This window comes from Macrobrachium nipponense, chromosome 39 (assembly GCF_015104395.2).
Source record: "Macrobrachium nipponense isolate FS-2020 chromosome 39, ASM1510439v2, whole genome shotgun sequence".
Taxonomy (NCBI): Eukaryota; Metazoa; Arthropoda; class Malacostraca; order Decapoda; family Palaemonidae; genus Macrobrachium; species Macrobrachium nipponense.
This window is the reverse complement of record NC_061099.1, coordinates 15,502,430-15,518,184: the sequence shown is the minus strand read 5'-3', so window position 1 is coordinate 15,518,184 and position 15,755 is coordinate 15,502,430. Positions and strand designations below refer to the sequence as shown.

At 37.9% G+C, this 15,755-nt stretch overlaps 1 protein-coding gene across 2 annotated transcripts in view; it reads right to left on the bottom strand.

Moving 5' to 3' along the window:
• Positions 1-559: 559 nt before the first annotated feature.
• The window catches only part of LOC135210150 (histone-lysine N-methyltransferase PRDM16-like), an 81,852-nt gene continuing 66,656 nt past the window's right edge, over positions 560-15,755 (bottom strand). Inside the window, exons 4-7 of one of the 2 annotated variants that reach the window (XM_064242976.1) lie at positions 5,933-6,061; positions 5,151-5,241; positions 4,612-4,708; positions 560-3,970 (exon numbers count right to left, since the gene is read on the bottom strand). In XM_064242976.1, coding sequence (XP_064099046.1) covers positions 1,792-3,970; positions 4,612-4,708; positions 5,151-5,241; positions 5,933-6,061 — 2,496 coding nt within the window. In that variant the 3' untranslated portion in view covers positions 560-1,791. Of the gene's footprint in view, positions 3,971-4,572; positions 4,709-5,150; positions 5,242-5,932; positions 6,062-15,755 lie in introns of both variants that reach the window. The other variant, XM_064242975.1, reaches the window with a different exon arrangement.

The window sequence follows — 15,755 nt, the reverse complement described above, 5'->3', positions numbered from 1 at the left end:
TTTGTTTGTTTAGACGGGAGTTATGTAAATCGCTTAGGTTGAGCATTGTTGTTTAGACTTTCGAAAAACACGTTGCAGACTTTTACAACAATCGGCTTTCTTCAACTTTATTAGTCTAACGCGGATATTCTCTCTCTCTCTCTCTCTCTCTCTCTCTCTCTCTCTCTCTCTCTCTCTCTCTCTCTCTCTCTCTCTCTCTCTCTCAATTTAAGATAAAAATAAAGTAATCTTAAAATGACTTCCTTCATAGAACTTACCTTGTACGAAAGAAGAGATTCAAATTATGCACAAATAAATACTTTGTGGGAATAACAGAGTAAATTATGACCTAGAAAGTAACATTTGAATGGAAACGTAAATCACTTCCATGATATTCCCTCGTGTGGGAATGAATATTACCACCATTATTTACTTCTCATAACAATTCTTGACAAGATTTATTCCAGGTTCTCACATATCTCGTCATGGCTACGAACATACCTGTTGCTCTAATTACCAGTCACTATACCACAGAAGAATGGTTTAAATAGAAGGTCAGTAAACAAAGAACAAGCCGGCAAAGCATTTCTCATTTTATTAACAAAATATAATCTTTCAACCATTTATGTACACGCTACCTGTCTACATAAGTTAAAAAGTAACACATTCATTACATTGCACAAAACGCACATCTAATAGCATCTTCTGTCTATGTCGTCATAGGATTAGCGATTATTTTTAAGTTTACATCAAGGAGAAACAGGACGAAGGGAGGAGGGAGGTCACTTCTTAGCCGCGGTTGTCACTCAGAAGAATGATGCGGAATAAATAGAAAAAAAAGAAGAAGAAAAAGAGGATATTGATGGAAAATGGAAAGGAGAAACAGATTAAAACGTGTCTTCAACTTCCCGAAAGGTTCCTCATCACATCACTCGGTGTTTGACAATTCGTGTCACAATTCAGTAATGATTCTCGAAAAAGAGGTTTCAAGTCTATTCTATTTTCCAATTCATGTACTCAACGGTTCTGCCTTGCGGTTTTCACTCCACAAATTCTTCGGAAATAAATTAGTTTTTTCACTGGTTTCGTTAAAAAGATATAACAGCTAATTTTGCAATTATATATATATATAAAACAGGTCCGTTCGCCTGTTTTAACTTTCACAATAAAATTAAAAGATATATAAGTCCTAGTTAAAGTTTTCCAACAGGGAAACTTCAGAAAATTTTTGGTTTTAGACTGTACATCAAGAGGCTGAGACCGAGAGGCCACAGCCCCAAATTGTCTGGTAACAATTTCACTTTACACTAGTCTTGTACTTACATATAAAAATCGCAAAATAATCACACTGGTACCACCGTCTCTTTGGAATCCTTATAACACATTCAACGAGTGACTAAATGTTCATTTATCAAGTCACAAGTTTGTATTTCACCAACATACTCAGTGAGTCTGATGATAACGTCAAGTTCCAACGTCTTTAAAAAGCACCAAATAACGAACTATTATTACAAAAGGGTATTTAAAAAGCTAATTGCTTTTGTCACGATATGGACATGGATTATTTGAAAGTTACGGAACAGCCCGCTATTTTGATTTGGATTCAAGTTTTATTCCTAAAGTTTCTACCAATACCCACGATATGTTCTGGTTTGATTACACCAGATATTGTCAGCGCACTTTGATTGAGTAGTACACCATTCACGTTGCTAGGGGTTCTCAAAGTTAGTAAGCAGATTAAAATAACCTCCTAGCCTTCGAACACTATACACTTTTCCTAAAACGCCTCATTCAGAATCCCGTCATAATCTATTATTCCACTCTCAAACGTTTCACAGGGCAGTTCATATTAACACCATCATCGGCAGCTGTTACATCAATGAGTTCTTTGTCATCATCATCATCATCTTCTTCCATAGGGTCATCGTCATCGTCAATGATATCATCAGTCGTAGAGTCTGTCACTTTGTCAACGAAGGATCTTATTTCATCGCTCAAGAAGTTCGTGGAATTATCAACGGCTGCGCTGGTCGAGTCAGGAGCCTCTGGTGAGTCGGGTGGGTTTGGACCCTCGACTTCGTGCTTCTTGAGGTGCCGGTCTAGGTTGGTCTGCTGGCCAAAGCATCGGTCGCACAAGGGGCACTTGAAGGGCTTCTCTTTATTGTGGATGTTGCGTACGTGACGCTGCAGATTAGAAGAGATGCTGAAGGATCTTTCACAGTATTTGCATTTGTAGGGTTGTTCACCAGTGTGAGTCCTCAAGTGACGCGTGAGGTTGGCTGATCTTGGGAACACTTTACCACAAAACTTGCACGAGTATCGGTCTTTTGCTCGTGGTATATGAGAGGCCATTAAGTCATATGGGCGGCTGATATCCCCGTATGGTCTCCCGGCATTTGACATATGGGCTTTCAGCATGTCAAGACCAGCATTGCGATTTAAACCTAATCCCATACCAGTCATACTGGTGGGTGGAAGATAAGGTGGTAGGAGAGGATACCTGCTACCTGGAATACTTCCTCCTGGTAGACTGCTTCCATGAAGGAGATGGCTCCGATCTAAGCTACGGTCAATACTGCGATACATATCAAGCAGGAAAGCGGGATGCATTGGCCTAGGATAAGCTAATGGTAACTTGACTGGTGCCTCAAGGAGAGACGGGGGCTGAGGAGGGGGAGGCGGTGCAGATGTATTATTTGTATCTTTAAGTAGATCACTGATTCTAAGGAAGGACCGATCAGGGCGAGGGCGTGATTCCTCCATAGATTTGGCCTCAACAGGGGCTGGTGAATGAACACGCTCTCTTCTTTGGTCACTTGCATGAGAAACATCACTAAAGCTGCCCAAAAATAAATCGACTCTTTCATTTTCTTTGCGTCTCAATGTTAGATCTAAGGGTTGCTCCTTTCTTTCACCAGTTCCTGGAGTTGACTCTGTCTTAATCTCTTTCTTTGATATTTCAAGAATAGGTGTAGATTCTAAAGGTTCAGAACTGGTCTCCCTGATTTCTGGGGACTCAGTAAGCTTCCGTTTGAAATCTTCTGACTCTTCCCTCTCTTCACTTACATTTTTCAAGTCTGACACCTGAGGAGATTCCCTTACAGAAGAGAGCGAATGTTTGGGTGTTGGTGAAGGAGAAAATCTTGGTGAGGCTAACAATGAAGATTCCTCTTGCACTGGAGACTGAGCAGCTTCTGATCCAGAAGAGATTGGCATACGTAAATCAAAGTCATTGGAATCCTTTTCTTCCTTTGGTACTGATGATGATGTATCTCGATGGCTAGCATTTTGGAAAGGCAAGAGAAGTGACGATGTCAGAAGTGGGTGTTGTGGGCCGCCAACTAGAGATGGAATTGATGGGAACATAGGATAACTAGATAATAGGGAAGGAAAGGGCAAAACTGGCCTAGGATACATCATAAAAGGATTCGGTGGTGTAGATGAGACACCACCCAGTTGCAAACCAGTTGGTGATAGTTTATTGTCATGAAGCGAATGATGTCCAGGGGGCATTGATAATGACGGAGCAGTGTCGCAAAACCTCTTGTGCTTTGCTAACGATGTCACAGTAGAGAAAGCCTGCCCACACCTGGTACATTTGATCTGCAAACGACAGTCAGCATGCATGCGTTTGTGCCTGCACAAGTTACTAAACTGGGTATAAGCTTTGAAACAGACTTCGCACTGAAATGGTTTAACTGAGGAGTGGATGTGCGTGTGCTGTTTGAGACCAGAGCTAGTGGCGAAAGTCTTGCCACATTCGGGGCAAGCGTGACAACGAGCACCGGCATGTTGATTCCTGATGTGTTTTTGAAGGGTCGTGGCATCCGTGAATACCCTGGGGCAATTCTCGCAGGGGTACCTCTTGTACTCGCCATGGATCGTCTTGTGGTGGATGAGATTCGGCCGCCAGCAAAAGGACCTGGGGCAATACTCACAGCGATACTGATTGGCGGTGTAACCATGAGCAGTCACCAGGTGGTCATCCAACCTATAGTATAAGGTAATCAGTATAAGAATAATTCTGCACTACAATCAATATCATCACTAAAACAATTACTCTCTCTACAATGTTTAGATCATACATTAAATGCATCTAAATCTCTACGTAATGTTAAGGTAAACTGAATCAGTCCAAGATGAGCAGAAATCTAACTACCCTTTAAAACTACATAGAAATAGCAAAAGAATCACACTACTACCAAATATAAAATATTGAAAAGACAAAAGAAAATGTGACAAAATGGCAAATTTGAAACCCTCACGCCACTGAATTCACAACACCAAAAACAAAATTTTCTTGCAGTTGAGGAGAAAAGATCTTCAGACATCTGAAATTGCGTTACTCATAGAACAGAGATCATATTTTACCAGCAGTTTTGAGTTAACAGACTGACTACGTTAAGTACTAATGAACAGACAAAAATCTCTCTTGAGACAATTTGAAACCACTTCATTTCCCCTCTCATAAGAAATGTCAGTTGGCGTTTCCGACGGTCCTCGTTCATCTGGTTCAAGAGGACGGCAGAAAACGGAAACCTCTGGTCTCATCAGAGAAGAAAGCATAGCAAAACAATGTCTTTGTTGTCTTACTCGTCATAACTGCTGAAATTTTTGTCACATTGAAGACACCTGTGTTTGGCAATGTCGTCCTCTTCCTCATCGTCATCACAGTCCTCTCCTGTGTTCTCGGATCGATCTTCCGGGGAGCCCACTTGGACCTGGTCATCTGGAAGAACAAGGAGACACGTCTCATTTTCGGGTCACGGAAGCCTTGAATATCCTGCGACCTTTCCACGCTAGCAAACCTATGCCATTTACTCTCCACACTGAACTATAATATATATATATATATATATATATATATATATATATATATATATATATATATATATATATATTTCCTCTTTTACTTCTTCCTAATGAACACCAAATTCTTTGGAAGCTTGAATTTCAAGTCAATGGTCCCTGTAAGCTTGTTCCATATGAACAGGTTCCATCTTCTGAATTATAATAATAGGAAGATAACCCTCTTATCTCAGTACTAACTACTCTAAATCAATACAGAAAAAGCATCTGTATTCATTGATGAGAAAGTGATTTTCCCCATGGAAAGCAACGCGCTCAAAAACGCAACCCAAGGCATATTTGTTAAGGCTAACTAGACTCACCAATGGCAGATGTATCGAGGTCTATGACTGTTTTTCTGATTAGCAGAAGCTCTTCCGAAGGAGGAATATCACGGAGCGCTTCATAGAAAATCTGTTCAGAGTAGAAAAGAAAAATTAAGAAAAAGATCATTATAAACCCGGTTACGAATGATATCATTATTCTTCTATTTCTTTTGTGGTGGCTCTGAAGGAACATTATTCAGTACAACTTGTAAACTTGGAGGAAAAATTTGCTGAAACGTAAATTAAATTGATGAGATTCGGTTATCAAATGCCCTGAATAAATGAACAACCAATCAGCTCTACCAAAAGCGTTTTATATTTCGGATTATTTTTCGTGTCTTCTTAAAAAAATAGGATTTAACCTTACGCTCAGTGCAAAATCTGTCAAGATTCACATTAGGATCATAAAATAATGCAAATTAATTTTACTCAAGTTTTTCAGGAAAATTATTTGAAAGACGACATTTATTACAGTGCAAATCAAGAATTTCATTTATGATATCAAGCTATTACTAGAGATTGTTACATAAATTCAATACATTCCTTTACTACATAATAAACAATGTCTTCAGGATATTGCCTCAAAAATTTTCCCCGTGCAATTTCGACACAATTATCCAAAGCAACATCCTGGTCAAGGGATAATAAATCATGAGTAATTTTGCTGTACCTGTCAATCAAATGGATATAACAAATCATAAAAATCAATCCGTGAAAACACAAGAAGAGATACGTAACCAGAATTTCCTTGAATTCATGAATTTATTTTATATACTCACTTGGCCAGCCATAAGGAGATGCCTCAAGTTCCCGTAGACGGGCGACAGAGCCACTCTTACGTGACGTAACCAGTTCCCCATTTCCCCAGCATCTAACCATCCACGAAGTCCTGCCCTGGCTGACACGACCTGAGGGTAAGAAGAAGAAAGTAGACGTTTAACAATGAAGATAAAGACTGCCATCCGTAACAATAACTTATAGAGTTGTGGTGGTTAGTAGTTGTTGCTACTGTCATTCATATCTTCTGGTGGAAACCGGTGCTTACAAATAATTTCTCCTATAAATTTCATTTTTATCATTCTTGAAAATAAATAGATAAATTTGGTTGAATAAGGTAGAAACAATATATCACATTAATCAAAATAAATCAATAACTTAGGTTGGATAAGGTAAACAAAAAATGATATTAAATTAGCCCAGAAACTGAGAAGGAGAGTTTATACACAATAAAAGCATCTCGAGGTTTTGTGGTCTATCTCGGAACATCTTGGAATATGCTCCGTAACATCAATCATATCAAATAATGTTATTTTATTCCCAGCCTCAAGGAGCATATTTCCAGAGCTCATAGCATATGGACTACGGACTCCAGCGAACATCAATATCGATTATGCTCTGTGGTTAGAAGCATCTCGAAAGTTATTTCTTAATTCAGAGCGTTTCAGACAGCATTTGAATATGCAGAATAATAATAAAAAAAGGATTATGGAGAAATTATACAACACACTGAGTTACTTTTAAACCCCCCACAACAATTATCTTATAATTATATACGTATCGAACACAGTTGTAAAAGGCTCAGATATTGTGGTACAAAATCAAGTGAAATGAAAAAAATCTCCATTAACTTATCGCACAACTACAACCGCATGCATCATGTGGCCGTATGGAACCAAAGAAATCCCAGAGAGAGAGAGAGAGAGAGAGAGAGAGAGAGAGAGAGAGAGAGAGAGACGTAAGGAGGGAAGGTCTCAATTTAAACGCGTAAACAGGATTATCTCTGTCCTGTCGTCCTTCGACAATGCTCGGGGACGAACTCCTGAAAGAGAATCCTATTTATCAATGTATCAAAGGTGCCGCTACTATGTGAGGTGTGAGACGTGAGGGGGAGGGGAAGTAGGGGGAAAGGGAGCTGGAGGGGGAGACTGATCGTTAGAGGACGATAAGCGGACGGGAATTTTTGGAGGAAAACACGAACGACACAATCGCTGCTGGAAGTAAAAGCCTTTTGAGAAGGGTCGCGTCAGGGATGACACAAAGACTACGGTGAAAACAGTATCATCCACAGTAATAATGGTGAGGGAAAAGGAGGAATGGGATAAAAGGAGAATTAGCAGCAGCAAGAAATTGATATTTGAAAAAAAAATAATATAATCATTATAAATAAAGCAATAACAATATCGATATTCCACAAGACTTTAGTCCCAGTATTCGTCATATTTGGAAAATGAATTCAATATTTCTCAAGATCTTAGTTGCAGCATTCGTAACGTTTTAGCAAATAAAATCAGTATTTCATAAGTTTTAGTTCCAGAATTCGTCATATTTAGAAAATTGGTTTGATATTTCCAAAAATAGTTTCAGAAACTGTCCTGTTTAGAAAACTGATTAAATATTCTTCGAGAATTTAGTTCCAGCATTCATCATACTTAGAGTTTAAGAATACTCGGAGTTTTAGTTGCAGCATTCTTAATATCTAGAAAATAATTCAACATTCCTCAAGAATATGAAAATAAATTTCATATTCTTCAAGATTTTAGTTCCAACATTCGTAAGATTTGGAAAATAATTTCAACATTCCTAAAGATTTGAGTTCCAGTAATAAATAATTGCCATACTTAGAGAGTAAATTTAATATTTTTCAAGTCTAATATTCTACGAGCATTCGTAATATTCAGAAGATAAATCTAATATCCCCCAAAATTTAATTCCACAAATCAATAAGACACTGTATCTCTAGAAGCACAAACATGATTACTCTTCACTTTCCACACAAACAAAAAACTCCTAAGACCAAAGAAGGCGAGAGAGAGAATCACTAAGTCTTAATGAAAAGCCTCGTTAACCAGAAAATAACACATTTCAGCGACGATGACGAGTGATAAACACAAATTTCGCCGACCTAGTCATCGACATTCGGGTCCAAATATAGCCCGGCGTTACACGCGATGATTATTAAAGCTTTTGCAGAAAAAGCCGGGAGTCTTTTTGCTCTCGCGAGCACGTGAGCGGAAATTCAATTCGCGAGCGGCCTTAAGGAAGAGGTGATACATCGAAAAAAAGAAAACAAAATTCTGACCAGGAATCGAAAATTGCCGGTCTTTTTACGCTCCCCCGTGTTTATTGCGTAAACACTTCTTCGTGCTGTTTTGGTGACTTATTGCTGATATATATATATTATATATATATATATATATATATATATATATATATATATATATATATATTGTGTGTGTGTGTGTGTATAATGTATATATATTAATATAAATAAAGGTTTTTGCCACGGAGGAAAAAAATGAAAGGCGAGAGAGCCAGGAACTTTCGGTCGTACTAGACCGAAAGTTCTTGGCTCTCTCGCCTTTCATTTTTTCCTCCGTAGCAAAAACCTTTATTTATACATAGCATCACGTTTTATGTACTTCGTGATCAAGTTATTCATATATTAATATATACAATAGATACAGAGCATACACATAATATACCCATCATTTTGATTAGACCAGTCTCCCTCTCCAGTTTTAACACAATTAAAAACCGATTCCAGCCAAGAACGCGTGAAGTAGTATGGTATGGTAAAACTTTCCCTGAGGCCAAAAACTCCTCCTATAATAATAGCGTATGACAACAATCAAACAAACTTTATGCGCACGATAAGCTGAAGAAGAAGAAGAAGAAGGGGGTTGGGGGGAAGTGAGTAGAGAGAGGACTTATCGTCCATTCATTAAGGTGCGATAACTTCAAAGGATCTCCTGGCGACAACAATGACAGCGAGAGACGCCGCTGGAAGAAGCCTCTCCGCTAATCCGACCCGAAAGTGTCCGTCAAATTTCCATAAGCGAGAAAACCGGTCCTTCGCTATTTATCTGTTCGGTTGTCAACTTCCACTCCAACGGGAATGTCAGCCGTCAAATGCGTGTTCTCTTTTTCCTCTGCCTCCTTAGGAAGGAGTAACAATGGAGGGGGTGGGGTGGAGGGAGTTGTGGCGACTCTGTCCTCTTTCTCTTTCTCTCAGAGACGAGAAATGGAAAGAGATACAGGAGAGAAGGAGAGAGAGAGAGAGAGAGAGAGAGAGAGAGAGAGAGAGAGAGAGATGGGGGGAGGGGGAAGACAGAGAGAGAGAGAGAGAGAGAGAGAGAGAGAGAGAGAGGGAATCAATTATTACTAATATTTTAAGTTGGAAAGAAACAAGACACATTCCATGTAAGTTCAAAAGAGTATTATTGTTTTAATTAATCTGGATCCCAAATTGTTTACAAGAAGTCGGTTCAGGATCGTCAATGAATTGGGTATAACCTATGATAGCAATGTTATTTTTCTTTCTCCCTTGCTTTCATTCTTCCTTATTTTTTTTCTTTTTTGTTAGAGACTTGAAGGACATCCCGCACTGCAGTGGCTTGAATGCCGAAATTAAAAAACATAATAGCCTGAACGCAAAAGCAATAGTTTACGTATAGCTCTCAGAGAATAAGGGAAGAATTGTAGTTAAAAGGATGGGTTATTGACCAATATAGAAGGCTACTTGCTTTGGTTCTGCAAGTCTAAAAACAGCCGTACGATGGTTTTAAAAACCTGTCTCAATATTTCGTGTATATAACATTTGAATAAGACTCCTGGGGAAAAGGTGACCCGCTTCCGAATGGAAATAGATGTCATGTGTGATTTCAGGAGACCAAATAAAGTCATCATATGTTACCAGGGTAAAATATGTAGTCAGTGACTGTGTGTGCGTGTGTGTGTGTGTGCCTGTGTCTTCAGAAGAAGGCAGAGATCATCTGTGCCACAAATTATCAGGGCCTTATATATATATTATATATATATATATATATATATATATATATATATATATATATATATTATATATATATATATATATATTATGATAGACCAAAAGTATTTTGGCTTCTGAAAATTAAAACGACAAAAATCTTGACCATCCAAAAGAAATTGTACTCTAAATATTCATTGGGAGGACACCTTAAGGAAGCAGAAAAACCTCAAGGAAGCAGAAAAAACCTTAAGGAAGCAGAAAAACCAAAGAAAGAAGAAGCTGCCGGTTCCCTTTTGCGGCCAATTCCCCCCCTCAAGAAATTCTCCTCAATAAGCAAATAGGAAGCCGTTGGTTAATTTCTAAAACGCTTACAATCCTACCCTGTAATAGCTACGTGATTTCCTGCGCCTACAGGAGACCTAAAGGAGACCACTTTGACCACTATTGAGCGGCGTGACCATTATCGGCCTTCCTCTCTCCCCAGAACCATTATTTGAGGTGGCCATAACTATTGTTGACGCGGTCACCAGGTAACAGCGGAGAGCGAAGATAAATAGATAAGTGTCCCGTTCGATTCCATGACGTTCCCGTTTTCTATAGCCGGATGAGCAAAGTGATGTTTCTCTTAGGAGGCGCAAAGCGACACTTTTTATTTATTTTTTCTTTTATTCCCCCATCTCTCTTTTTGGATATGCTCGGCCGTTTCCCATTTCATGTAAGAAGAAAGTATCTAATATTCTTTTAACAAATGCAGGGCACTGGAATGGAACGGTAAAGGAAAAGATTAAGGTCAAGTGTGACGATCGGTGTAGAGCAAGCCCCGCTGAGGTTAGAGTAATATATATATATCTATATATATATATATATATATATATATATATATATATATATATATATATATATATATATATATCTATATATATATATATTGAGAGAGCCAGAAGACTTTATTAAGAGGCATAAGTACCAAGCGCTTTCGTGTATTTAATATATAAGAATATTTTTTGTACCTTACTCTGGAGAAGTGTATTTACATTAAATACATGAAAGCGCTTGGTACTTATGCCTTCCAACATTAAATTTTCCTCCTGGCTCTTGCAGACGGTATAGCATTAGGAATATATAGTTTATATATATGTATATTTACGATGTATAATCTGTTTTTAAAGACATGTACTGTGAACGACACGCATTCCTCAATATCACCAAAAACTGTCATCAATCATCGTCCTTTCCTCAATCTGGGGGAGGGGGGGGGACACTTCACCATCCAATCCCCTCGCCCCCTCCCCGTCTTCTTTCTCCCTCCCTTCCCCTTCCCTCCCTCCTCCATAATCATCACCATGGTTACTACTTACTGACCATATTGTGTTGGGAGTAACAAAACTACTCCTATACATCCCACACTGCGGGCTAAAAGGGCGCGATCTTTACGGAGACACCACATCCTCCGTGTCCTTCATCCAGATACCACAAGCGGCCATTCTCACTCGAGTGAGCCTTCATAAAGACGTTAGTGTAGACTACAGCGACAGACACACCTTATTATCGACGCTTCATTTGGGTAAATATTCTGGAATGTTGTCCTGGGAAGCATTTCAGAGATTTTTGAGCTGAAAACTCCTGTTTACGGAGTGTTTACTCGAGTGGTGAAATGTGATCTAAAGTAACTTTGGTTTTATATTTGATATTTATTTAGCTTGGCTAAGCTAATTATTTTTTTAAAATTTGTCTGTTTACTGATGGAGTGAAATTTACGCAAGAGTAACGCTGATATTATACTTGATTTTTCTTTCGCAATGAACTCACATAGTCTAAAAGATGTCATTTTTTCAACCTGTCTGTTTACTTATTAAGCAAAACTCGGTCAACACGTTTTTTCTCCGTTTCCCCCAAAATATTTCTAACTGTTTGTCTCTCAATGAAATTATACAACAGTTTTACAATGAACCTACCTTGATAACAAATAGATTCCAAAATTCACTGTTAATCATCCAGAGGAAACTTGTTACCAACCCAACGCTTTCAATTGGCGTCACAACAACGAAGGTCATCATCGGCAACGAATAAGAGCTTATTAATTAAAACGGATCATTTTTCAGTTCTCAGTCCTATATTCGAGAATCTCAAATCCCAATTAACAAACTTAACGCTGACAAAATTTTACTGATCGCTTGAAAAACAAATCGGCGTCACAACCACGAGGGTCATCGTCTCCGAACGCTCCCTATAAACGACAAAGGACGTTCTCCAGAGGAGCACAAAAAGAATGAAAGAGCTTAATAATTAGAAATAACTCTTACGATTAAGAGGCGCCGTTGTAAAGGCATTGCCTCGACCCATAACCAACCAACCCAGCGACCAAAGATGCTTTCTAACTTTCTGTCGCTGAATTCAGCGGCCGGGCAGCGACTCTGCTACAACAGAGGCGTTCCATTCACAAAGGTCCCCGACATTCGTGAGCAGCGACGAACGGGAAGGCAGGCTGTTCGCTGCCGCTGACGGAGGGAGAGATTTGAGGGAAGGGAAGAACGAACATGATGATCTTATTCGGTGATGTTCGTTTTTTCGTACTTGCTTTTCGAAGTAGTGAACGTAATACTCTGATTTTATCGGAAATAATCGTTTTCTTTTTTCAAATTTGGTTTATATATATATATATATATATATATATATATATATATATATATATATATACTATATATATATATATATATATATATATATATATATATATGCTTAGTCTTCATACATCACTCCCATAAAGTACATATTATTATTATTATTATTATTATTATTATTATTATTATTATTATTATTATTAGTATTATCAACCACAATCTATGCAAAAACAGTAATCTGAAAATAAATATAATAAATAAATAAACATATATATTATATTTATTTTATATATATTATATATATATATATATATATATATATATTATGTGTGTGTGTATGTCTGTATACCAGATCGCCAGCAGCAAGTCTACAGCAAAGCCTCTTTCCCACAAGGCCGCGGGTGAAAAAACAGAACCAGGAGGATGAAGTGCAATATTTGCATATTTTCAGGCATCACTAGGTCGAGTCATTGCACGAAAGAATCGGTTTGGAAAGCTGTAGAAATAAAAGGGTTCTTAAAACGGAAGAAGTGAAGTAACAATGGTTTCCAAAAATCCGAAATATGAAAAGAGCTGAAACGAAAGAGGCGAGAAGAATTTATTGAGGCTACAGATGGAGGCGGGGGGTGGGGCTTGACGTCAAGAGATTTAATACAGGAGCGCGAGGGAGGGGAGATATATATGTATGTAATTGTGGGATATATTATAGTATGTATATATATATATATAAGTATATGATATATATATTATATATATATATATATATATATATATATATATATATATATATATACACATATAAATACTATATGTATATCCGAATATTTTTGGAGCGTGTATATGACAATAGCCTATCTATTGTAAAGCGCATGTATGTGTTTTTCTTCTACATGAAACACAGGTGCAGTGAACAAATAGAGAGAGAGAGAGAGAGAGAGAGAGAGAGAGTGAGAGAGAGAGAGAAGGAGCCTTCTTGAGATAACACCTTGGCTAACAAACTCAGGCCGCCCTTCCGTCATTCACAGGAACAAACAGGACACACTTGGGCTGGGTAGGTACGACGTTGTCTATCTTTGCCGAGTATTGAAAGTTCCTGTTGCCTGAAGATAAGTTTTAGATAAAGTATGTAGTATCTGTGAATGATTCTCTCTCTCTCTCTCTCTCTCTCTATCTCTCTCTCTCTCTCTCTCTCTCTCTCTCTCTCTCTCTATATATATATATATATATATATATATACGTATATATATATGTGTGTGTGTGTGTGCGCGTGCGTGTGTGTGTGTGTGTGCGTGTGTGTGTGTGTGTGTGTGTGTGGGTTATAGGACATAAAATATGCACGGCTATGATTTGTACTATAAAAATATAATCACACAACTTATAAGCACCTGGTACACAAAAGTTACACTCTCCATTTCATAATATAATTAATGTAATGGATACACTAAAACAATATCTCACGCTGTCTGTTTACGATTTGTTTACAAATATTTACATAATGTTCGCCAATTGAGAGAGAGGCAGAGAGAGAGAGAGAGAGAATTCGAAAAATGAAAGTTTACGTTGCACAAACGACAAGGAATAAAATTTCACGTCCCATTATCTTTGACGTAGTTCCTCCCTTTATAGACTCAGGAATTGAATAAACAAGAGGAAATAGTCGAAGATGTCAAAATGAAGGACGCACCATCTTTTCCTCAAAGAACCTCTTCTAGCAATTACCTGTGAGCCCAGGTGACACCTTATGGAAGTGTCAACTCTTAAGAACCCAGGTGACACCTTATCGACGTTTCAACTCTAAGACACGAAACGTGATGCATCCGGCAGGTGGTTCCTCGATTTCGGGAATTAGCGAATTGGAAAAATGAATATCTAACACTAAAGCCAGATGCATTTTGTGTGTGTGTGAGAGAGAGAGAGAGAGAGAGAGAGAGAGAGAGAGAGAGAGAGAGAGAGAGAGAGAGAGAGAGAATGAATCTCCAAATTAGTCAGTCTATTTATTATTACAGTAATTAAGTCTTAACTGCTCTTATAATGTTAAATTTTACGTAAAAGTTACTCATGAGATGGTTTAAATTTACTTACTTATTCATATATTTACTTACTTTGATAAACGGATTAACTTTCGACTTCCGTCAGTTCACTTTTAAATCTTCAGTTGAAAAACTCGAACCTAAAATACTTAAATCTGGTCTCTATTCAAACACAAAATCTGCTAAGATTTAGAGGGACAAAACAGCTAAATTCCAGTAAATCAGTGACGTAAATATAAAAGATCTTGTTGAGGAACAAGTACTTTTCCCATTATTGAAAACCGTGATATAATTCGATAAACTAAAGGAACTGACGTATATGTGGTTTTGTGCTTAGTGAACATTTACATAAAATAAAAAAAGTAAGCTTTTTGTATTGTAAAAGACGACATATTATAAAAATTAGTTTATTTTGTGTCACTGAAAATCATAATATTATTCATTATACTATATGAACTGACAAGTTTTATATATTGATACATCCGCGTTTGTTTTGGTTCTGACAAACAGATTAAAATCCTTATATAATACTAACTGACAAGTTATATGTACCGATACATTCTGGTTTGTATGCGTTCCAACAAAACGGATTAAAGACTCGAAAAATCTTGGAAGAATGACCTTAACTAATTCGTCCAACAAATACATATTTCTCCCAACGAATTATTGACAAGGATTTACTCTATGCAGTCAAGAGGTCGAAGCAGTTGCTCATTGGCTGCATCGAGAGAGAGAGAGAGAGAGAGAGAGAGAGAGAGAGAGAGAGAGAGATATCAGTGTCCCGGATGTGGGCGTGAGGAAGGTTTGATGTGTACATTTGGCAGGTCTGATACAACTGATAAGGAAGGATGTGTGTGTGTTAAAGGAACTCGTGAAGGCGTGCTAATGAAAGCGTCCTCAAATACTGGAAAAACAGACGCACGCACGCGCGCGCAGTCACGAACGCAACGCGCATTTGTGGCGAAGCTGCTTATACGAAATCTGGCTTACAAATCAGTGTACGACCATCGTTATCCACAAATACACGAGTGTACATACATACATATGTATATATGTGTGCGTATGTATATTATGCATAACCACGCAAAGATAAGAGCGACTGCGTATCCATATCAAAAGTATGTATGTGTCATATGACACTTACAAATAAAAGTCTTCTATCACATTCATCACAATAAGCATA